At 45.1% G+C, this 22874-nt stretch overlaps 3 protein-coding genes across 12 annotated transcripts in view; 2 read left to right on the top strand and 1 right to left on the bottom strand.

Annotated features, from left to right (window-relative positions):
* The window catches only part of PDE8A (phosphodiesterase 8A), a 148122-nt gene extending 141655 nt beyond the window's left edge, over positions 1–6467 (top strand). For 4 of the 5 annotated variants that reach the window (XM_083850691.1, XM_083850687.1, XM_083850689.1 and 1 more), the window contains exons 20-22: positions 2952–3116; positions 4093–4222; positions 4991–6467. In XM_083850691.1, coding sequence (XP_083706817.1) covers positions 2952–3116; positions 4093–4222; positions 4991–5100 — 405 coding nt within the window. In that variant the 3' untranslated portion in view covers positions 5101–6467. The remainder of the gene's footprint in view (positions 1–2951; positions 3117–4092; positions 4223–4990) is intronic. The other variant, XM_083850688.1, reaches the window with a different exon arrangement.
* Positions 6468–7892: 1425 nt separating this feature from the next.
* LOC310905092 (uncharacterized protein) lies at positions 7893–18235 on the top strand. Of its 4 annotated transcripts, none has more exons than XR_014588777.1 (4): positions 7893–14236; positions 14976–15043; positions 16962–17109; positions 17468–18235. XR_014588777.1 is itself a non-coding variant. In XM_083850730.1 (3 exons), exons 1-2 carry the CDS (start codon positions 13703–13705, stop codon positions 15012–15014), a joined length of 573 nt encoding a protein of 190 aa, XP_083706856.1. In that variant the 5' UTR covers positions 7893–13702; the 3' UTR covers positions 15015–15043; positions 16980–18235. The 4 variants fall into 4 exon arrangements, 2 of the variants coding, with proteins under 2 accessions (XP_083706856.1, XP_083706855.1); XR_014588778.1 differs by having other exon boundaries at positions 16962–17197; XM_083850730.1 differs by having other exon boundaries at positions 16980–18235.
* Positions 18093–22874, bottom strand: part of FSD2 (fibronectin type III and SPRY domain containing 2) — a 23471-nt gene continuing 18689 nt past the window's right edge. For 2 of the 3 annotated variants that reach the window (XM_083850693.1, XM_083850692.1), the window contains exons 12-13: positions 21837–22013; positions 18093–19554 (exon numbers count right to left, since the gene is read on the bottom strand). In XM_083850693.1, coding sequence (XP_083706819.1) covers positions 19302–19554; positions 21837–22013 — 430 coding nt within the window. In that variant the 3' untranslated portion in view covers positions 18093–19301. The remainder of the gene's footprint in view (positions 19555–21836; positions 22014–22874) is intronic. The other variant, XM_083850694.1, reaches the window with a different exon arrangement.

Raw genomic sequence — 22874 nt, 5'->3', positions numbered from 1 at the left:
CCCTGCTCAGCCCCCAGTTTAGCCTGGCATGTAGGCACACTAAGGAGCTATTCTCCAGTCAGAAAGAAAAGGAGTAAAAAGGGAGTAGATGGGGGAAGAAAGGAGGATGAGTAATGGTTATATCTGACAGAAGCAAGGAGGAGATAATGGCTGTTGTGATGAGGAAGGAGGACTAAAAGGAGTTGCAGAAACCTGTGAAGTAGGGGATGCAATGTAGAAGGCAATGTAGAAGGGGCGAAGAGATTATCTAGCCCATCCACGAAGGCAGGAGTAATTTTACCTACAGAACTGCCTAGAAGAGGCTCGTGTTTATAGCCATCAGGGATGCAGAAGGCACAGCCCCTCTGGGGGCCTGTTCCCAGAGAGAGGAAGAGACACGGAGGAGAAGCAGGGGGCTGCTGCTGCTGGGTGCAGCACGCCACTCTGGGTGTGCAGCTCTGGGGTGCTCCGTCCTGCTGGAGGGCTGTGGCCTGGCCTGGCCCAGTGCGCTGAGCCCCCTCGCAGCCTCAAGGTGTGGGGTGCGGCAACTTTCTGAGCAGCAGTGTCTGTCCAAAGAGGCACACTCTTCTCCTTGCCTGTTACGGAGAGCTGGATGGCTGCTGCTGCCTGGGCCTGTACAGTCAGGCAGTAAAAATAAGGACAGTGACATACAGGAATCAAACTAAGTTTGATTCTGCCCTTGAGGGCCAGGGGCTGCAGAGAAATAATCTGCCCCACAAAGCATTTGTGATTCACAGCAAATTCTGCCCAAAATTGGGTATAAAGACAAAGGCTATATAATTTTTATCGAATTCAAGAAGCAAAATATTTTCCTTCTTTTAGTTGGGAGTTTCTCAGTTCAGCAGGTTCCTATTAAAAGGCCTGTAATGGGTGAGTGGGTGAAACCAATCATTTGCTGTGCTTGTTACTAGCAGAACAACACTGACAGATCCCCTTTCAAGTCTGGTCGTATATCTGGTTGCAGCGGCAGCGTGTGTTTCCTGGCCCGATTTCCAGTCATGGCTGTGACTCAGTGTAATGTTTGCAGGCTGAGCTGCCAACCGTGTGTTCCAAATGGGACAGTTCCACTTATTATTTTTTTTATTTATTATTTTTGTACATATTTGTTCAACGAGCCATGCTGAGAAGCTGCTCTGTTTGCTTCCTTTCTTCTTTTGTTTCATAAACTGAAAAAAATCCTTTCCAGCTCCAGCATCCTTTATCCTCCCATTTCCCTTCATGATGTCACCTAAGCCCATGACAGGAAGCCAACATCTGACATGCAGAGACACCTCTGCACTCTGAGCAGGATGCTGGGACTAAGCACAGTTAGCACATTTTATTCCCAAGACATCCGCATCCAGCAAGTAGAGCTGTGCCCTTGGTTTGAACGGATCACGGAAGCAAACATCCTTTCTTGATTCCTGGTGGTTTACCTAGGAGGATATTCTCTACTACCCTTAGCTGAATGATCTCTACTCATTTTCAGTCCTTAGTTTTTACACATTGCTTTTGTTTCTGGAGCCTCTGTTACTTTATGTTGACTTTCTCTTGCCTCATGTTCCTATGCATTTGGAGATGTATGCAACTCACTTTGTTTCCCCTGTACTTTCCCTTCTGCATATCTAAAAATGAGGGAAAAGAATTGGTTTGAGAGTCTCATTTCAGTAGGAATTGTGGAGCTGATGTTTCTGAACCAGTAGCCTACCAAATGACAATTAATAATCTAATAATTATTATTTTCTTCCTTCAGAAAGAACTTTATTCCTCAGAAGAACTTTCTTCTGAAAAATATGTCCTAATAAAAGATCAGAATGTTTCTGCTGCTTTGTAGAAGCTGGCTAGTATCTCCCTCTTTGTGCAAAGTGCTGCAGAAACTGGTGGCTTATAGTTCTTGCTATTATTCCTGTGACTCCTTCACTGCATTGACTACAGACCAAAACCTTGTTGGGTGCTAGAGAAGTCTAGTATATTCCTTGCTTCACTTCTTTTTTTTTTCCAAGTAGAAGATGAAACTTTATAAATTTCTGTACCTACTCATCCTGAAAGAGTCAGGTAATAATAAGGTCCTTAGATGTGATTTTTTAAGATATTTTAATCCTGAATGTCTGTTCTTTGGAAACTCACTTCATCAGAGCTCCACAGAAAATAGCTTCCAATCTGGATCCTTGGAACCTTTACTCATATTAGCTGTATGCTGGCTCCAAATATAGAGTACTGTTGACGTGCTTGTATGTGCAGCCTGGGAACCAAATATAAGCTGTGTGTGGGCTGAAACCTTTCCTAGACTTGCAGAGGAAAGATGAGGCTGTTCAGAAGCATGGTTTTAATATATTGCTTTAATACCGATAAACTCTCAGAAAGCAAAATGCCCAGTCAGGTCAGAGACTGATGGGCTAACATAGCTGCAGTGGAAGGGAACGAGGAGCACGCCTGAGAGGCAGTGTGGGATCTGGCTCTCCTAATGGCAGCAGCGCTGTCATAATGATCGATGCTCATGCTGGTGAGATTTGCATGCAGAGGACGACTGTGCATGTCGTGTCAGTTCTTTTTTTGTTAAAGCAGCTATTCCACTGTTAATGTGCAAGTCTATTAATCCTTGCATTTCAGCAGAGAATTACATTTTTCTGCCTGCATAGTGCTCATCACTATGTGTGCAGTGATAAATGGATCCTCTCCACACTTTTAGAGGCAGGTAGGGCATAGAGGGATTAGGTGACTTGCCCAAAGATGCCCAAGAGATCTGTCACAAATACAGTGAATGAATCCAGAAACTGGAGTTCGGTGCGAGCTCAGAGCTGTGGCTAACTTTCATAATCCCCCTATAAATTCAGCTGGACATCAAATATGATAGTCAGTAACAGGACTGATCCCTATAGGATCTGCTGAAAACATTCCCAAGGCACAAAGCTTTTGAGTAACAGCTAACAGTTTTTTGTTAATGGATTGCTTTTAATTCTCGAATGTTACAGAATAATGGTGATGGAGAATCAATCAAAACTGTTCTCACGTCTCCTGAAAACCGTATCCTTATCAAACGGATGTTGATAAAGTGTGCAGACATTTCCAATCCATGCAGACCCATAGAGCAATGTATAGAGTGGGCTGGACGCATCTCTGAGGAGTACTTTGCACAGGTAAGGCCGCTAAAAAGGGCTGCTGACATTACAGGTGAGCATCTCTGTAAAAACAAATAGAAGCGTGCATATACTGCCAATGTTTCAAAACATCTAAGCGTGCAGTAAGCAATCTGAAAAATACTGGTTGTTTTAATCTGAAATGATGGGATATTACTCATGCCAATACTAGATACCTTCAGACAGAAGAAAGTTGACATCTACAATGCAAATTCTTCAAGACTATAATGCAGTTTTTGAAAAACTTAAGCCTTTAAATTGTTCAGTTTGGAGGTTGTGGTTTTTTTTTTTTTGTGTGTGTGTGTGTGCATTTTGCTTGCATGTGTTCCCATCACAAGGCAGAGGAAGGGTGCCTTCTAAATACCCACATGCTGGCTATGTCTCAAGAATAGGATTACGAGGTTCTAGTGTTAGCATGGGAGCAGCACTCACTACAAAAAATACTCTAAGACCTTAGTAAACCATGCTGAAGAAGGGTTTTAGGAAGATGAGAACATGGGGCAGGCAGATTCATTATTACTGGTGACAGACCAAATACTGAAACTGGGCCTTGGTACCTCAATGGGAGAAAAAAAAAAAGAAAAAGAAAAAAAGAGGATAAAAAAGATACTTTGCTACCTCTTATTTGCACAGAATTCTCTTCTATTAGAGTCTGACCATGGATATGCATGTTTTAGCTCCGAAGCAGTCATAACTTCAATTAGTAATGCACAGAGTAACTTAAGGACAGCTTTGTGTGTAAATGCAGATGATAAATGTCACTTTGTGCAAAACACTGGAAGGCACTATTCAGCTACTGTTTGGCTGAAACCTGTGCAAGTAGGTGCTTAAGATTAAGTTGCTGCTTCTTCAGATTTCTTGAGGTTTCTCTGTTTATTTAGCAGTTGCATGCTCTAGTTGCTGTCAAACAATCTGCTGCTAAAAGAACCCATTAATGTAATGTGTCGTGGAATAATCACAAGAGTGTTCTTTGCAGACTGATGAAGAAAAGAGACAAGGTTTACCTGTTGTGATGCCAGTTTTTGACAGAAATACTTGCAGCATCCCCAAGTCACAAATATCATTCATCGATTACTTCATCACTGATATGTTTGATGCCTGGGACGGTAAGTGAAACTCTGCTGTATTTCCTGACAAGAAGCATTTTGTAAACATTTGAAAGTACTGTGATATAAAATTGCTTTCTTATGGCTCCTAAAGAAAATGGGAGAAAAAGGAAAGATTTTTACAGTTCAAGTAAGCTTAATAGCTTCATTATTGCTTGGAAGTATTTTGATACTGTTACAAACTATATTCCCGTGGCTTCTCTTTAATATATTAGTTTCAGGCAGTTTTTAACTTTCTTTTTTTTTAAAACTTGCTTCTCTGTAAATGGAGAACAGAACACATTCTCTTTGATAGCACTTTAGGCATAATCATTTTGTCTGTGTTAATATCAGTTACTCTTCAAGAAAAATTTCTACAGTCTGGAAACTGCTTGGGGGAGCAGCTATTTCCTTCCAAGTGCTGCCTCCATGGTAAAAGTGGTCAGAAATGTGACTCTCCTGAATGCCAGATCATGACGTGACTGAGATTCGATAAAGTAGTATAATTACAGGCATAATTAGTTATGCCCCTCCTGCAAAACTGCACCCCTTTGCTGGTGCTTGCAATACCTGTATTAAGTAGACTCACAGAATTGTTCTCAGTAGCCTGGGAAGATACATGAGTGATGAGAGCTATAAAGCCAGAAACATTTCAAGTACCAGTATGACAGATTTAAGCTTTCCTACTTAACACAGTTGCCCAGACATTTCAAGTGATATTTAAGCAGACAGAATCATGTGACTGTTCCAATTCTGCAAACTAAATACACTCTGCCCTTTCTTCCCTAGCATTTGCAGACCTGCCAAATTTAATGCAGCATCTGGATAATAACTTTAAATACTGGAAAGGACTAGATGAAAGGAAGCTGCGGAGTCTTCGACCACCACCACCAGAATAGCAATTAGACTATGGTGTGTAATTTACTAACCAGATGCATATTTATTCAAGCTCACTTTTGTTCATGTGATTTGAGATTTGTTTTGGTCTCTTCAGTATTACAGTAAGGCTAGCCCGTGCACTTGGGGAACTTTCAAATTCAAGAGAACATGAGGTCAGCAGTTGACTTCCACAAACTACCATGTGTGGACTCCAATGAAATAAGCCTATCAAGTGGAATTACACTGGATTGCTGCAGTACTCGTACTGAAGAGGGTTCATTAGTGAACATATTTTTGTGCTGTCTTCATACCAGTATGTGAAGCTGGAAGACCTTGAAGAATTCTCATAAAAAAAGGACATTCACCAGAAGATTTTGCATAATTCTCAATTCTGCAAGTGAAAAATATCTATTAATAGTGACTCACAGCTTTTATGAGAAAGCTACATGCTTTTTATAAGCACTTAAGACAGTTACGTAGAACAATCAGACGTTTAAAATGCAACTCTCCATGAAGGAATTTTTGATCTATGAAAAATAGATGTACTCTATTTTTTCACATCACAGAAGGTGCAATCATTCACTTCTGAGCACTACTGAAAGTGAGTTCTCTTTAAGAAATTTAGTAGCAAATGTAAAAAATAACACAAGAATTTTTGAGGTTGATCGTTAGCATCTATGATTAAAATGATATGTTTTATTTATTTTGTTAGATGTTCAATATTTTCTATGAATTTATAAATACTTAAAAGCCAAAGCCAACTTTAGATGCATTACAAATTTACATGATTCATACTCATTAATATACATTTAATTGATGTACAGACCTTTTATTTTCATAATGCAAATACAAAATACTATACAATGATACATTTTTATTGCACTGTAAGGATAGATGTGTATGTTTAAATATTGTCTGATTTATGTTAATTAAAATAAGTTTTATTGCAAAGGTCTCACTTGAGAATAGTAGAATAAACAAGAAATGTATACTGTCTGAGCACCAGAACTGCAGTAGTTCTCCCACAAACCAGTGACGACCACCTGATCTTCCCTTGGCTACAGAAGATGATAATATGTTGGAACTTTTTGTTTTCTCCCATGAAATTTTATGACTGAATTCCCTGTCAAAGTCTGCCTTATTTTATATAGTATTTCTACAAAGCATTCCACAGCATATATGAAGAGGTAATACTAAACATCTAATGAATTTCAACATTTTATAGTGTATGTATTTTCCTCTGCCATGAAAGAAACAGAACATAAAACCTCCAACAAAAACCTTTAACTCAACAAGTTTGTAAAGGCTGTGTACCTTCACAATTTGAATGAAACCTTCATAGCAAACACCAGAAAATAATAAAATGTATATTTTAAGAACTGTCAAAGTCCTAGCCATTTCATTTGAAATGTATACGTACTTTGTATTTTGCAGATGAACAGATGCATGAAATCCTTTTTAAAATAACTGCTGTCTGGGGAAGGGAGGAGTTGAGGGAGTTGGATTGGCAATAAGGGTGATGAAAGGTGGTATATGGCTAGCAAGTCCCTCTGTTTGTGGCCTGCCCTTGGCAAACCTATCAAACCCTTCTGTGCACTTAGACACTGTACACAGCTAGAAGCAGTGCCATGCTGTATTCCACTGAAGGACTGAAGGAGTATCCTGTCAGCCTTTCCAGTAGGCAGGAAGCCACTCCAAAAGCACTGAAGGAATTGCTAACTATTGTCAGTTCAGAGGCAATTGACTGATTTTAGAGAAGGGACGTTTTGAACCATTCCTTAAGAATCACAAGCTGAGGAGAGGTGGACGGTGGAGCAGTTCAGGGGCTGCAGCAGCAGGAGCCTTAAAGCAGGTAAGAAAGGAACAGGTGACCGCTCCAGTTGTTACCTGTTTCTGTGTTTCTCCTTCATCTCCTAGCTGATGATATTCATGATATACTACTATTTGTAGCTCACTGCTCTTTGTGTTTGCATCGTGCCTTTCTGTCAGTGCTGCCCTCACCGTACTTGTGTGTTCTCCCTTCCTACTTGGTATCTGGGTTAAGTGCTGGGGCAGCAGGCAATTCCCTAATTCCCTTTATTTTATCGATGTTTGTATATTGCCAAATCTGGTGGGGCTCAGACCCTGCCTAGGAACATCCAGATCATACCAATATCTCAGTGATTATAGTTGGATGGAGGGTACGGGGTCCTCGTCGATCTTCCAGGGGTTTGACAATCATTACTGAAGGTTAAGAACAAACAACAACAACAAACCACTCTATCCTCTTTTCAAAGGAAACATGCAAGTAGAGGGTGAGTTAGCTGCCAGATGTGTTGTTTTCCTGGCAGCATTACACTGTGTCTCCATATACATGAATCTATTGTAATCAGCTGTAATTTGCCACCTGGTGTTAATCTCTTCCATTGCATGCAGGCTCCTGTGCCTAGTTCAAGGAAAAAAACTACTCTGGCTCCATTAGAGGAAAGCTGCATCAGACCTTCAATATCTCTACTAACAAGCTGCAAAGAGGATAGGAGAGGAAAAGTAACAGCATATGAGTCCAGAGAATGCCTTCAGGAAGGGGGTAAAAAACTTTCTTCATAAGGGTAGTTAATGTTCTGGGTTGTATTAACGAATGGTAAAAGCAGTTAATCTGCTATAAAAGTGCCTGCTGAATCATCATTGAAAAGATGTGAACAATATGATTAATTCCCTGAAATTCACACTGCATCTTTAATGCCATTACTTGGAGTGTAGAGCTGTGCTAATCAGCCCTCTGTATCAGCTAGATTTATGCCCGTATTGCTGTACAATAAATTCACTTAATGTAAAACAGTAATTTGCAGCCACTGAATGCAGCTCTGTTCCTTCTCTTGCCCATCTAAATTTTCCTGTTGCCAGGGACAGATTATAATTAAAGAAAGTCTGGAACCAGCACGCTTGATCTTCACCCAAGTTCTCTTCCCACTGAGTGTCTCAGTGGATTACATCCCTTTTGCTTTTTCAGTCTGGCACCCAGGGTTGGAGCTCTGCTGGGGACAGGAACCATGAGTTTATTGATGTATTGATGGTCCTTGACTGTGGAAGGGGAACACTGGAACTGGAAGAGTATGTTTAAAATTATTCCCAATTTCAGACAGTCTGGCAGTCTTATACAGAATCTACACTTTTCCTTTATTCTTGGTTTAATGCTAATACAAGAGTAAATTCCAATGTAGACATGATAATGGAGAGTTCTTTTATTCACCTCTGGGGCTTTAATCTTACAGCTTGTTTTAAAACTGAATAAGGTTCAGCAATTGAGCATTAAATGAACCATTCAGAATTGTTAGCTGTTTTTTGTGTTGCATATTTTCATTCAGGCAATACTGCTGCTAAACCTGGGTATCAATTTAGTTGCTTCCAGGTGAGTCTGGAACTATTATGATCTGGAGAAGAAAAAAAAAGTTGGTACTTCAGAAAATTGCCTGAGATTAATATCTTGGTCCCTTCAAGGGATAGGTATAAAATTCTGGGTAATAACTGCTTTTTACAAAGGAGAAACCAGGCAGGTATTGTGCATAGCCAACTTGTCACAGGTCTCAAGCTGGATTTCATACTAGTTTTCCCAATGGCTCTATATAAATTAAAAATCACCCAAAATTAAATGGATGTCTTGGTTTTTGTTTCAGTGCTTTTCTTGGTAGCTGTCTCTGCTTGTTTCAATGGAGACATCATTGATATGATGCTTGAGAAAATGTGTCATGAACATGAAGGAATTCAAGCAATGACAAAGCCTTTCCTACATGAAAGAGCAGAAAGGATAATAAAATTAACTATCTACTAATCCCTCACAGGATGCTCAGAGACAGCACAGGGAAACTGTAGCCAGTTGTGTCTTTCTGTGAGACCAGAAGGGTTTGAGTCATGACTCTGAGTGGAGCACTCCGAAATGAAGTCTCAGAGCTATTCACAAGCTTCAAAACAAATAATCTCTCTGCTGACCTGTGACATCATGCCTCCAAGGTACAGTGGTCCCGGGGTGCTCGTTAAATGATACTGGGATGGATTGCATTTCATCCTTACATGATGTTAGGATGCAGAAAACAAGCTTTTAAATTACTGCCATGTCCCTCTGCAGCCTGTGCTGCAGGTTCAGAACAAAGGGGATGTCCAGGTGCTTCACATATTTTTTTGTTTTGCTGAAGCTATGGTTCTGTAGGCAAAGGATTTCTTTGTTGTATCTCCACTAAATGTTTTCTGTCACTCCTGCTTTGAATGTTACTAGGGCAAAGTGTCTCATGTTTTCATTTTTTCCTTATTTAACATCTATAAGGATCTCCACCCACACTTCCCAAGCAAACCTCAGTGAATTCAGCTTTGCAAATCTTGTCTGGTTATGTTAGCATCCTCTTTAACAAGCAAGCCAACTGAATTAGAAAAGGCTAGAGGATTCAGAGCCACTAAGCAAAATGGGCTTGAGGCTTCTAAATGCATCTGAGATCCTGTACCTTCAAGCCCAGCCTGTGGAGTAACAGTAGGTCTTTCTCAGGCCAGGGAGAGGATTCTCATGTTTTGATCTTCCATTTTTTCCCTCTCAGCTTCTTTGTCTTCCATTTTTCTTCTGACGCCATTTGCTAGAAGTACTTCCCTCAACTTTCACAGGCTGTGGATCTCCCTCAAACACACAGCCCTAACACTAGGACTAAATCCTGCCGTTCAAACGGACGCTTGCTGCTTGCAACAACTGTTAGCACAATGCAGTCTTCTTTTTCTGATACAACTTAAAGGGAAAATACCCCATATTGGCTGAAAGCCTTACACTGGTAACAACAGACAGGAGAGCGCATTAGTTAACTGAAGCAGCTTGTGAGCAGTGCACTGCTACTGCGTGCAGTGTGGACCTGTATGCAAGGTCTTTTACATTGTTCTCCCACACACAAATGGAAGTTAGGAGTGTTTGCAGGCATCCCTGCCTCTGGGGTTATGTTAGCAAATACAAGCAGCCTTGGACACTTGTTGAAATTTGAATCTCGCCTTTCTTGGTTTGCTTGCTCCCCCCCTCGAGTGGCAAGAGTCATTGCTAGAGCTAAAACTAATCTTAGTTCAGTCCATGGTAATTAACAAGTTACTTCTTCCTTTAATCACATAGATTTTTCTTGAGGTCGAGGAATAGCACAGTGATATATAGTTTTAGAGGGGAAGTGAGGAAGGTGATTGCCTGGCTTTGAAATGAAAGGAGGAATTTAGCAAGTGTGCAATTATTCAAGTAAGAAGTTGGTCCTGTCTGTCTTTAATATTCCTGAGTAGTATTTGATGTAAATCCTTCCCTAGAGTTCATTACATTAGCTCTCAGCTCAACCTGAGCACGCTGAGTGCCAAGTTCGGTGTGCAGCGCATTTTATAACCAAGCAGTACGATGTCATGCTAGTGATCCTGCAGCTCCCTAGCTCCTTGGCAGGAGGCATGGTTTTGTCTTCAGTCTGAAGATGGAATAGATGTTTGACCAAATTCCCTTACTGTTTTCAACACGGAATGTGTGAGTATTGCTTTTCCACCAGGAAATGTCCCTTTTTGCCTAAATTAGATGTTATTTTGCTACTAATATTTTTCTTTACATGAAATTTTTCCTTTATAAGAAAATTCTTTTTTCTTCATAGATCTCTAAGTGCTTTACAAGAAGACCCCCACAGCCCTCTTGCAAGTGGGTAAAACAAGCTGCAGGGCAGCACAGTGCTTTGTCTGCACCCACCCCATGGGAAATTCTGGCCTGGAGCTGGGGGGTGCTGGGCTCCTGCTGAGGGCTCTGGGCTTAACCATGCTGACTTTCAAAAAAAAAATCAAGAAGAGAAATTGGGAAAGCAGGTGATTTCGTAATGGTTTGCCACGGACACTTTACAGAGATACTGGTCGGAGCTCCTGAGAAGCCAGAAATTCGCCCTCCCTCACCACCTTCGCTGAACTTCAGCGAGGCTCACGGGAGAGCCCAGAGCCACCACTGTGTGCACACCGTGTCCCAGCGCCTGTCCCCAGCGGTGGGTGGTGCCAGCTATTTCAGACACTGTTTACCGTAAGTAAGACTGCAATGATACAGGGTGAATGTAAGTGCTAAGAACCAGGCAAGGTGCCCAGCCGACCCACAGAGCCAGTGCCTGGGCTGGGAATGGCATGCATCATATCAGACGGTTTTGGGGCATAGTGAGGGAGAAAGCACCCAACTGCATGAATAGACAGTTCTCAGGACATTATCAGAACAGAATGAAATTCTCCTCACCATGCAACCAAGTCCTAAAACTGTGCAGCCTCTCCCAGCCCCTGAAAATCCATGCTGGCAGACGCAGTGCAAATATGCTGTCCCCTGCTATGACAAATTGCTGACAAGCCAAGGTCAGAAAGCAGAAAGTTTTCTGCACTCTATCATGCCAGGAATAAAAAGAAAGAAAGAAAGAAAGAAAACAAAAAGCCTTGTTTTAAAATAAACCGTTTTAAATAAGCAAATGTTCTTTTGAACCACCATAGAGTACAAACCTAACAATATTTGTTAAGTAATTATCAGTGACATATTTAAGTCTGGCTCAGTATGTATTAGCAAAGTGGTATTTGTGCTGCTTTTGTTGTAACAAGACTCAATAGTGTTTCTAGAAGGTGATCTGAAAAAAGGGTTTTTCTTTTTTTTTCCACTTAGTGTCACACAGAAACATTTGCTGAGCAGCAGACCCGCCTCAGGACTTTCAAGAAAAAACCTTCCTAAGGTACTGATTTCAGTGAAATCATATTTCTCTTTCATTGGCTTAGTTCAGTTCATGTTCTGCCTCTGAAGTGTTATTTTTTACCCATAAATCCACTTCCTTTTATCACTATGGCTTTCTGAATTGTCTGCCCCAAGACTGCAAATGCAGCCCTATTATTATAGTCTGTATCTGAAATGCCACAGTGCTGTGGCTGAATAAAGTTCAAACACATTCCACCTCTTCTGATCAGCTGCTGCTCCCTGAGGTCTGGCAAAAACTAGGCTCACTGCTATCCTTTACTATAGCAAGGCTTTTTAGGGGGCGAGGGACCACCTCACAGGACTAAAATCATGTGAGGCCCTTGGGAGGTTGGAACCACAACGCACTTGACCCAGAGTCTGCCAAGATACGCTAACAATATGCAGAAAGCCACTGAGGGACCAAGAGGGCACAGCACAGCCTGAAAGCTGATGGTTGCTTTATGACATGCCGCAAAAGAAAAAAGTAGTATCAATTTCTAATTTAAATTGACCTATGTAAATTTATTTGTATTTTTGTTTATCCTTTGATGTTTGCTTATTTAACTTTTGTAAGAGCCAGATATTAACTCTAGGGTTAATGCATAGGCAGAGGAATGCAAAGCAAGAGCAGTCTATAACCATTGTGACGCTGAATTTAAAATGGTTGTTGTGAAGTTCTGCACTGGGAACAAAGGCTTTATTTTACATCTGATGGGTGGTGAGGAAGTCAGAGTGCTCCTTAAGTGTCCTTTCCTGTATGTCAATACATGTTATCTCTTTGGGCCTGCTCAGAAATTTGGGGCTTAATAAATCATTACCATAGACCACACACTTCCACCTCCTTCTCTCTGCCATTGTGGGGTGTGGGTGAGTCGGAAAGATTGTGCTCTGTGGGACCCAAGGGGGAAAACTGCAGTTTATAAATCAGGCTTGAGCTACCCTGAAGTCATAGTGAGGCTCTGCAGGCAAAAATGCCAGCTAGGCTTTTATCTGTATGCCATGGCATCACAGGTCGATACCGTGACTTCCTTCTCTTCTTTAAACCTTTCATGTCAGAGGAATCAAAGACCCCTACCTCCAAATTGCCTCAAGTTAATAATAGCACAAACAGTAGTTAGCCCAGGTTTGAAAGAGGCTTTGATTAGATACTGCTCTTTGGTAAGCCATTTGAAAGGCAGTAGGCAGTGTTTACTTTGCTTGGAAGAAAAGCCTGATGAGCAATTTGCTTTTCTTTTGCTGATGCCAAGCAGAGCTTTGTTATCCCTGGAATATGGAGACCACAGAAGTGGTTTATGGCTACTGCTCTTTACTGCTATTTCTTTGCTTTGTGTAAGGATAAAAACTCATGCACGAAGCCCAGCGGCCTGGCCTTATGTGTGACAGCTGCTTCTGTGCTAAGCCTTAGCAACTGCCTTGCCCCTCAGCTTGCTCTCCCATGGCTGTTTTTTCCTGCCTGGAACTGGCCTGGGAGGCTACAAGAAAGCTTTATAACTCAGATTATAAATGGTGAGGGCTTTCAATGTTCACTTCATTAAGCTTTTTACTACCCGGGGAGCCATGAGGCCTATCTGACCCTCAGTGTGCCGGCACATTAACCACGTGTACTCCTGCAGCTGTCGGGTCAGTGTGCAGCAGAGGCAGGAGGTGCAGAAGGGTCCGGGGCCCCTCCTGACCATGTGTTTTTAAAGCCTCCAACTGGAACACACGGAATTTTGTTTTAAGATCAAGAGAAAACCAAATGCCTCCAAAATACCTCCAAACAAAGCATCTCAGATGGCACCATTGGCCCAGCCCTACAGGCACAGTTAGTGTCCTCACGGACTGGGGGGAGCTGTGGGCACAGGGGCTGGAATAAATCGGGAACTTGGCCAGCGCCTGGCCCTTCTGCCACCAGACAGGCGCTATGCGACATGGCAGCGTTTGGAGGGGGCTGTTACGGAGAACGAGAAACGGGCCCTCCGACACTCAGGGCTAGTCTGGCCGCTGCATTTCAGCCCCGCGGGGCTGCCGGCGCAGAACTCTCTTTAAAAACAAATAAATTAAAATCACGGCCCCCTCCTAAAAAAATCTGGGTCCCCCGGGCAGGGCAGCTCAGGGGGGCGGAGGCAGCGCCCGCTCTGTTCCGGGCCGGCAGGGCCCGGCCCCCGCCCCCGGCGCGCCAGGAAGTGGCGGCGGGGCCCGGCCCTCAGGAAATGGCGGCGGCGGCGCCGGCCGCGGGGCGAGGCCGGGCGGGACCCGAACCCCTCACGGCGGCGGGGGCCCGGCGGCAGCGGGCGCGGTGGGCAGAGCCCAGGCCTGCCCCGCTCGGCTCCCGGCCTCCGGGGGCTGCCCCGGCCCTCGGCGAGCCCAGCCGCCGTGACGGGCCCCGGCTCCCGGCCGCCATTTCCGCGCTGCCCCCGGACCGCGTGCCGCCGGCTGGCGGAGGAGCCTCGGTGCCGTGGCAGGTGAGGAGGGCGGGCGCTGCTCGGCCCCTCACTCCGTGCGGCCCCCGCAGGGCTGGGGCTGGGACAGCGGACCCCGGTACCTGCCAATACTGAGCCCGTCGGCCTTAACGCAACCGAGAGGAGATGCAACAAAAAAGTCAGCGGTGCCGGCTGGGCTGCCCAGGGACCGGCTCGGCTCCAGGACAACTGCGGGGCTCGGCAGGGGGAGCGGGAAGCGGGGCGCTGCCTCTGCGCGGTGCCGGGCTGCCCGGCGGTGCTGTGCTGGTGAGCGATGCCGGTACCGCTGGGAAACACGCGGGCTGCTGCAGTGCAGCTGGGCCTGAGGGAAGGACGGGGAGCTGCCTGCCGGGGGAGGCAGGCGGGCTGTGCGGCCAGGCTCCGGAGCCTCCTCTAGAAGAGACCAGTCGCACCCTGAGACTGCCCCGAGTTTCCTACAGAGGTTTAGCTGGAGGACTAAGAAAGTGGAGCCAGTGACATTATATTGACTCCACTGATACTATCCTCCTAAAATAAACGGTGGAAGAACAAGGCCTGCCTGTGAGATAAAGTCAGGACCTACTTCCTCTACCTACAAGTTTTTTTTTCATGGTAATCGCAGCAGGTTAAAAGGCAAGTGTTTGTATAGAAAACGCGGGGTGGGTTTGATTTGAATAGAACACACCACACCACGTTCTAGGGCTGCTGTGTTGCCTGTCGTTGCACTTACACTTCTGATGTTCTCACCTGTGTTTGCTCACAGCCCGTGGGTTCCTTTGTCCGTGGCTCCGGGACTGGGTGATGAAGGACACGACACGCTGAAGGATTATGGTAACCAGTCTGAAAACTAACTGTGTTTGTCGCAGTGGGTGTTTAGCCCTCGTCATTTGGCGTAAACCTGTTAACCGGTGCAGCCTTGCAAAAGGGCTTGGTGCGATGCCCTCCAGTGGCAACAATGTGTACTGGTATTTTAAATCAAGAGGGGACAGAAGGGAATTGGAAAAAGTGATCCTAAATATTTGATACCCCTAGATGCAAAGGTACCTTGGGTCTTAGGAAGTGGTTTCTCCCAGAGGAGGAAACCCTGTTGTTTTCTGCATGAGGCCAAGACTTCTGAGTGTGGTTTCAAGTCCCTGTTGTGCCACAGTCCCTGTGTTACCTAGTCTGTGCTGCTTCTGTGTTATTACAGGATACTGGGAGAACAAGGTGCCTTGAGAGAACCCTGGAAGGAGTGCCTAAAAGCAGTCCAGAAAACAAATCACTTTGATTTCTTGCAGAACCCTGCTATTGACTTAGCCCTCTGGTCAGCACAGAAATAACTGTGCTCAGAGGGAGAATGACTCTGGCCAGCTTGGTGATTTCAAGAGATGCTTGCAGCAAAGTCTCAGATTCTGTTTCTTAATCTCTTCAGCCAGCTGTGGTTTTATTATATCTTTTTCTGCCTTGCTCTCTGCTGTTCTGCACAGAAGCCTACCACAAACCAAATATGATGATTCTCCCTAGGTACAGAAGGCCAGGTCAGCATTGCCTTCTGGTCTTTTTGCCCACCATAAAGGGGTTTGGGTGTAGCTTGTTCTAAGCCCAAGAGCCTCTGGGCAGCTCCTGCTGCTGCAACCTCTGCAGGGATGCGCAGATCACTGCTGCAGATTGGGGCCAGCCTGTGGGAATCAGGTGGCCAATACCAGAGCTTTAGGCATGAGCCCCCATCCTTCACTGAAGACAACTTATTCTGTGTGCCAGCAAGTGCACGTAATGAAATGAACAGAAAGAAAAATGCCAACAGGTATCAGGAAGAATGTGTATTGCGGCACATAACTCATCAAAGACAAAGGCAACTTGTCTTTTAACGAACCTTTGTCCTTTCATGTGGTCTGGTTCAGTAGTGAGCCAGTGTCTGTAGGTAGGCCATGGATGAGAAGAGGTTTTGCCTCATCTGAGATCCCTTTCAGTTGACAACACAGCTCTCCCAGACGAGCACTTTACCCAGGTTTCCATCTAAACAGAATACACTTGGTGTTAGTCTTCTCTGGGGTGCTGTGCAGGACCTGTTAGTGCCTTCTGGCTGTCCTAAGGGACTCCGCTTTTACTCTGAGGCACAGCTTCCAGCTCTGTGCAGGGTTTGGCCCTTAAGAGATGTTCGGCACATCTCCCTGTCAGGTGGACTTATACAGAAATACAAGGTTGATGTGAACATGCTGAGGGAATGGCCTGAAGCTGCATCAGGGGAGGTTGAGGCTGGGTGTTAGGAAAAGGTTCTTTACTGACAGGGTGGTTGGGCACAGGAGCAGGTTCCCCAGGGAACTGCTCACAGCACTGAGCCTGCCAGAGTTCAAGAAGTGTTTGGACAACTCTCTCAGACATTTAGTCTGATTTTTTGGGGTGGTCCTGTGTGAAGCCAGGAATTAGACTCGATGATCCTTGTGCGTCCCTTCCAGCTCAGGATATTCTGTGGTTCCAGCTTGGGTGCATTACTGCTCAGATCAATAGTACCTGCAGTGTAAATGGTGGCCTTCTTGTAAAGGACACATACAATGATGATTTACAGTGACAGTTTTAAAAAATTGAAACTGTTCGTGCCTTTTTCTTCGCTGAATAAATATTTAAATGACAAGGTTAGGATTCCTAAGAGAGGAAATGCTTGGGTTACAGCTGACAGGTGAATCTTTTATTACACAGAAACATGCAAACTCATTTCCTATCCTGTTTTCAGCCTGGCAGCTGATTATTGCTTATTTATTCTTTTTTTCAGATATTTCTGTTGCTGTAGTCCTGTACAGTCCTGTAGCAGTCCTGTACCATCCCTGGTGATGACCACTGAGTCACGCTCTGCTAAGCAGGCTGCTCCTGCGACCTCCAGCAGATTCATCGAGCTGGCAACATGATGACAGAGCTGTTTGGTACCCTTAGAGTCCCACTTGCGCGGTGTCCAAGTACCTCATGTTTGACTCATCAAATGTGTCCTTGCGGCATGCCTGTGAGATGATGGTGAGGCCCCTGGGACCCAAGTTACGGGGCTCTTGTACCATCTGAGGTGGACAGCTAATCCTGGTGCCAGAATACGGAGTGGTTTGAACAGCTGGGACGGAAGCTGTTGGTGGGGAGTGGTGTGGTGGGGCTGTTCACACCATGACTTAGTGCTTTCAGCAGAACCCTTTGGTTCACGTGGCAGTCTGTCTGCCGGAAAGGTGTTCTTGGTGGGTGGGGGTTCAGACATCCTAATACCCCTGCTCTGACACTTGTGTGTTTTACTTTCAGGTGTCTCCCTCTGATTGTAAAGAAGATTGTGGTGCTCGATTTTGGCAGGTAAAAGTAAAACATGCTCCAGTGGGTGGAAGTTGGACACAGAATCAAGGTACACATTTTTATCCAAAGGGAAAAAAATAGCGTTAAAACAACTTGGGGTGTGGTGCTATCTCACCGCTGGCAGAGCTGTACACTGTAGCTGCTGTTCTCTGGTACAGCCTTACAGTGTCAGCAGGCCACCTTGTGCCCTCTGCCTTGGTGGTGGTTGCTCGCTGAATCACCTGTCTCTAGCAGACACGCGTTGTGCTCGCTGCAAGAAACAGCAACTGAAATTCTCTGGACTGCCTCACAGGAGGTGTGACAAGGTAATCATAACAACCCTTTCTGCCTTGGAAATCTGTGAATTCCTGGTGGTAGGCTATGAAGCTATACTTGCATAGTTCAGTGTTGCTAAACCCATCTTCTTTTGTGGCATGCAAAACAAATGGATACTCAAGAGACTAATCCTGCCATAGCAGCATATTCAGCTCCTGTTTGCATGTTTTTCTGCAAAGCCTGTTTTGGAGAGACGCATTTCTTCTCTCTCAGCAGTTTAGGAAAGAACAGACAAGCTTTTGGCACACAGTTTACACCAAGTCTCTTTAAATTTTGCCAGGCTCTGTTTATTCATATGGACCCTGTATATTGTAGGGACTACCTGTTCCTGACTAACCCCTAGAATGGAAATTTCAAACCAATGACTTTTGTAATGAATGTACAATAAATTTATGGAAAAGCTTCTTTCTGTGTTAGTGAGTCTTGTTTGAACTCAGGTAGTTTTGACATCCACAAGTGAGGCTGCTTAGAGCAGGACAAGCCTGCTTGAGGGGCAGTGCTTGTCTCGTGTCTGGAAATGAAGTCTGAACAAGGACATTTCAGTTGAGTGCTGGACTGCTACTTCCAGCCTACACTGGAGCCCCTGGGCTTCTGGGACACGGCATCAGAGGTCAGAAGCTCTCAGTGCTGAGGGGAGAAAAGATCTGTGAGTGTGGAGGATATACCAAGGCAGGGGTGAGCATGGCCATCAAACAAACAAAAAAGCTAAAAAGAGGTGCTTTAGACTTTTCTATATGGGCAACCAATCACTGCAAAACACCTCCATCTGTTTTTGTTTTTTCCCTTATAAAAAGCATTCTTACAAAATGCTTCTTATTTATGTAAAATATTTGAGACTAGGGCATGGTTGAGTATTTCAATAAGCTTCACAGTTTCAATCCACTTACTGTGTATGGTATGCACTAACAGTTTACACACAAGGGAGGCGTTTTTGATTATCTCGTGTCACAGACTGTGTAGTGGCAAGAATACTTGATTGTGAGATCAACTTCGTGCTTGGAGTGTTTTCAGCTCTGTCTAGCAGCTGTACAGTGATTATGCGTTTTGCTATTTTTGCTTTTCGGTTAATTTTTAGCTCTTCAGCAGACACAAGAGTGGAGTTTACGATTGCTGTGGAATAAGGGAGTTCCCCAGGCATAAATGGGTATTGGGGGAACCAGTAATCCAGTTGCCACTGCTGCTTGGTAACAGTGTCACTCGTGGGAAGGATGGTAGTCATTTCATCCCTCAGTAATTTGGAGAACAGCTCCAGGATGCTGATGGATCTTCTGACTAATGTTTTTCTGCTGAGATGTTGCCTAAGACGAGAGGAATTGTCTAAGGCTTAGGCCTGGGAGTTTGTTTGGGTCAGGGATATTTTGCTGTCTGTCTTAGGAGAGAGCTGGTTTATAGGGAGTGCGACTGAGCAGTTAATGCTGAAAAAGGGCATTTCTCAACGCTGTATGTAGATGTGGCAGCAGAGGAACACGGCTTATGGGAGGGCTGTCCATGGGGGTGCTGCAATGCCAGTACGTATCTGTAGGATACCAGGTGTTTCCAAAGCAAAGCAGGGGTGGACGTAATGCTGGAAGTGTGAATTGAACGTGTAAAGGTGCTGGGCAATATCAGCATTGAAAAATGACAGTCTGTAGTTCTCATAGTCCAGCAGGACGCCAATCCTTGTGGGGGGAATGGTAATTCTGATGTCTGGTGTCATCCCGCTGTGCAGGAATTCGTATTTGTGCCTGTAGGCAAGAAGCACAGTCAGAAATACCAAAGGGCACCCTGGCTTCTCAAAAGGAAGCACTTTGTGCACGCAGGCATGTTGCAGGGGGTTTGTTCCCACTTCACATGCGTGGTATGGACAGTCCCATCCTTCCTATGTGCCCCGTATTTACTGCCCCTGTGCTGAGCAATGGCTGTTTACCTGCCGATGGCGAGTGCTGCTTTTCTACACGACCTTATCCCTCAGTGCTCAGACCTGCGTGCCTGACCCATGTGACAGGCCTTTATTTCACGTTCCCAGCTGGCTGCAAACGGCTGGGTGGTGACACTTGGGAAAGGATGAGGTCAGAGCACGCTGTGGGACTTCATTTTTCTTCTCTACTAGGTTTTATCTGAAGTCGTCCCTTACTGCATGAAGGAGCTGTGCTCTGTCAGGCCGGTTAGGCTTGCCCCAGAGCAACACTTGTTGTCTCCTCAGTCTTGCAGCTCCAGAGCTGTAGGCACAGCCAAGGAGAGTTGATGAGGTGACTCAGCCATCCTTCCAGGCCCTGCAGTGCTGCCCACTTGCTCCCTGGGGCCTGTGGTACCGAGCCCCCTTTCCTGCCAAAGGCACAGGAACTGGGAACTGCTCACGCCCACGTCTGCAGCAGCAATGAGGGAGTGTAATCCCACGGGCAGAGACTGACTCAGAGCGTGGCTCGGCATCCTCCAGACTATTTGATTTCATTTTTCAAACCCTGTTGTCTAAATTATGTTTCTGGCTGCTTTTCCTACAAGACAGCTCCCTCCTCAGCCAGGGGGGGTGTAGATGGGGAATTTCCAGTCTTCATTTACTAGAGGGTGACCTCTTCTAATCATGATTCCTGAGCTGTGGATTAATGGAGGCCATGAAGGTGCACTGTACATAACTGCTTTGTCGTGAGGGTAGACCTCTTCTTCCATATGTAATCACTGTTTGAGTAATGCTGAGGTCCTGTAACAGTTACTCAATCTGCTCTCCCTAGTGTGGCACGCTGCAACCAAAAATATGAGACTTCTATGGGAATGTGTGCCTTTCTGAGCAGAAGTGAGAAGATTTATTCAGCTAAAGTGAGTTATCTGGTATTTCACAAGGGCCAGCTTCTTCACTAACCACCTCCTCCACCCACACTGCTCAAACCTGAGAAAATTTCCCTGTAGAGATGGGTATGACAGTGACTCAAACTGAGCAATGGCCTGGCTCTGTATTCTCTTCCCTGAAGTCCATGCTCATTGCTTCAGAAGAATAAGAGCAAACCTCAATGTACCTCTTAGCTCAATGTAGCAAGGAAATCAAATTAGCCTTCCTGCAGCGTATGGAAGAGTCATTAACCTCAGTGGGTTTAGTCCCTCTCATTAAGCAGCACTTCTCGCTGTGTGGGAGGCAAATGCCAGCACTGCTAAGGACTTTGGGTGTGCAGCAGGCCGATGGCTGGGGAGTTGTGAGCAGCAAGCACCTGGGAGTGTGTGCTCCCGCCAGCTGAGCTGCATCTAAAGCCTCTCTGTATACCAGCTGGTGAGGACAGGAAGCTCTGGAACCACGCTGTGCCATCATTACCATCTGCTGACAGTGAGCATGCGGGGCACTCAGGTGGTGCCCAAGCGTCCTGTTCAAGGGGAGCCAGCACCACAGTGGCAAATCATGCAGGCTGAGTGGCGTTCAGACAGGCTATGGGAGTTACTCAGGGATGCCTGTGACTTGTTCCTGGGTCCTTCACAGGGTGCCTGAATCTCCCATGAGATTCTAAGGCAATGATGTTAATTCAGTTGTCATTGTCCAGGGGAGAGCCAGCGGTCCCAGATGAAGCATAAGGGGCAGCTGGCATTTCTGCATGCAGGTGCGGCTGTTCAGTACCTCCATGAGAACAGAGGTCAAAACACGGTGCATACAGCTGGATTCAGCTAGGTTTGTACTTTCTAAGTGGCATGGATCTATTTATTACTGGCTGTCTTCCCACTGGGGTTCCAGTGACCTATAACAAGGCCTTTATAGCTAACTTCTGTAATGCAGATTCTGTTCAAATTTTTATTCCTGGGACTGCCTCTTTCAACGTGAGAATGTCATGAAGCGGTAGGATTTGCTTAAAGGTTCCAGTATCCATCCAGCACCAGATTACAGTGCCAATGGTGGAATAATCACAGGCCCCTGGTTAAGTGTTTGGCCGAGACTTTGGTGTAAGATCTCTGGCCACCCCTATAAGCCCGAGCTCTCTGCTGCTCTGTCTGCAGGTGTACATGCAGGAGGTGTTCCCATAGGAGACCTGTAGCCTCCAACAGCCCTTACCTTGATGGTGTGATGATGTGCCTCATGCACCAGGATGAGTTGTTTGCCCCCAGATAACCATGTCTTGGAGTGTTTTCAAAAGCCACACCAATTCTGTACTCTGTATCTTCCTCAGCTTCCACCTCCCAGTAATGCTTTCCTGGGAATGGGATCAGACTGCCCAGGATCCCAATACACCTGAGAGAGAGACAGGAATATGCTCTGGCAGGGACTCTTTGCAATGCTATTTAAAATGTTTAGCTATGTAATATACCTGGATGTTGCATACCAGTAAATAATGTTTGTTGTTTCCTTAGTGCAGTGTGGATTTTTGAAGACAGTGAAGTCCACATGCTGAGGACCTAACAGGTTTCTTTGTGACACCAACCCTGTTTTATCTTTGGGCGGCTTTGTACGAATGAATGCCCTGGGCACTTTTAGGACTAGGGAGAATAGCATCCTGTGCTGCCTGGGTTGTCTGGGAAGTTTTTACTTGCTAGAAAAGAATAGTGCTCTGGTGAACCCCAGTGTAGCAGGGAAAAAATCTACACATTGTGTTTTCTTCCCAAACAAGCTGGGAAGAAATTTTACCTGTCACCCACCATCAGGAATGGAGCACTGTAACAGGCATGGGGCAGCTGGGGACGGGGAGACCAGCCTGTGCTGTGGGTAGATAGACCACCAAGAATTGGACGCGGTGGTAGGGCTTGGAATATGCTTCGGTACCTGGGCAATTAAAAGTTTTGACAGTAGATTGTGGTTTCTATCATAAAGGGTAGGAACCACGGTCTGCTATCCTTTATGACAGGAACCATGTAAAACAGATACTTTAAAAAGATGTCTGGGAGGGACTGACAGAGATAACATGCCACAGAGACCCTTCAGCTTGTTTTATGGGAACAGCCTCAGAGTCAAAGGAGCCGGGGCCTTTGAAGATGCAAGTCTGCAAAAACAGTTTCTGAAGCAAGAAAACCAGGCAAAAGAACCCATGGCAAATGCTTCTGAAGCACCCTGACTCAATTTAAGAGGGCAGCATGAATCCTATAAGACTACACCCCA

Source organism: Anser anser (genome assembly GCF_964211835.1).
Source record: "Anser anser genome assembly, chromosome: 10".
NCBI lineage: Eukaryota > Metazoa > Chordata > Aves > Anseriformes > Anatidae > Anser > Anser anser.
The sequence above is the reverse complement of the archived record's forward strand: the minus strand, read 5'-3'. Positions and strand labels throughout refer to the sequence as shown.

Coding starts and splice junctions, on each gene's coding strand:
- LOC310905092 (XM_083850730.1), top strand. CDS start 13,703: ATGGCAGCGTTTGGAGGGGGCTGTTACGGAGAACGAGAAACGGGCCCT. Junction 14,237..14,975: donor GAGCCTCGGTGCCGTGGCAG/GTGAGGAGGGCG, acceptor GTTTGCTCACAG/CCCGTGGGTTCCTTTGTCCG.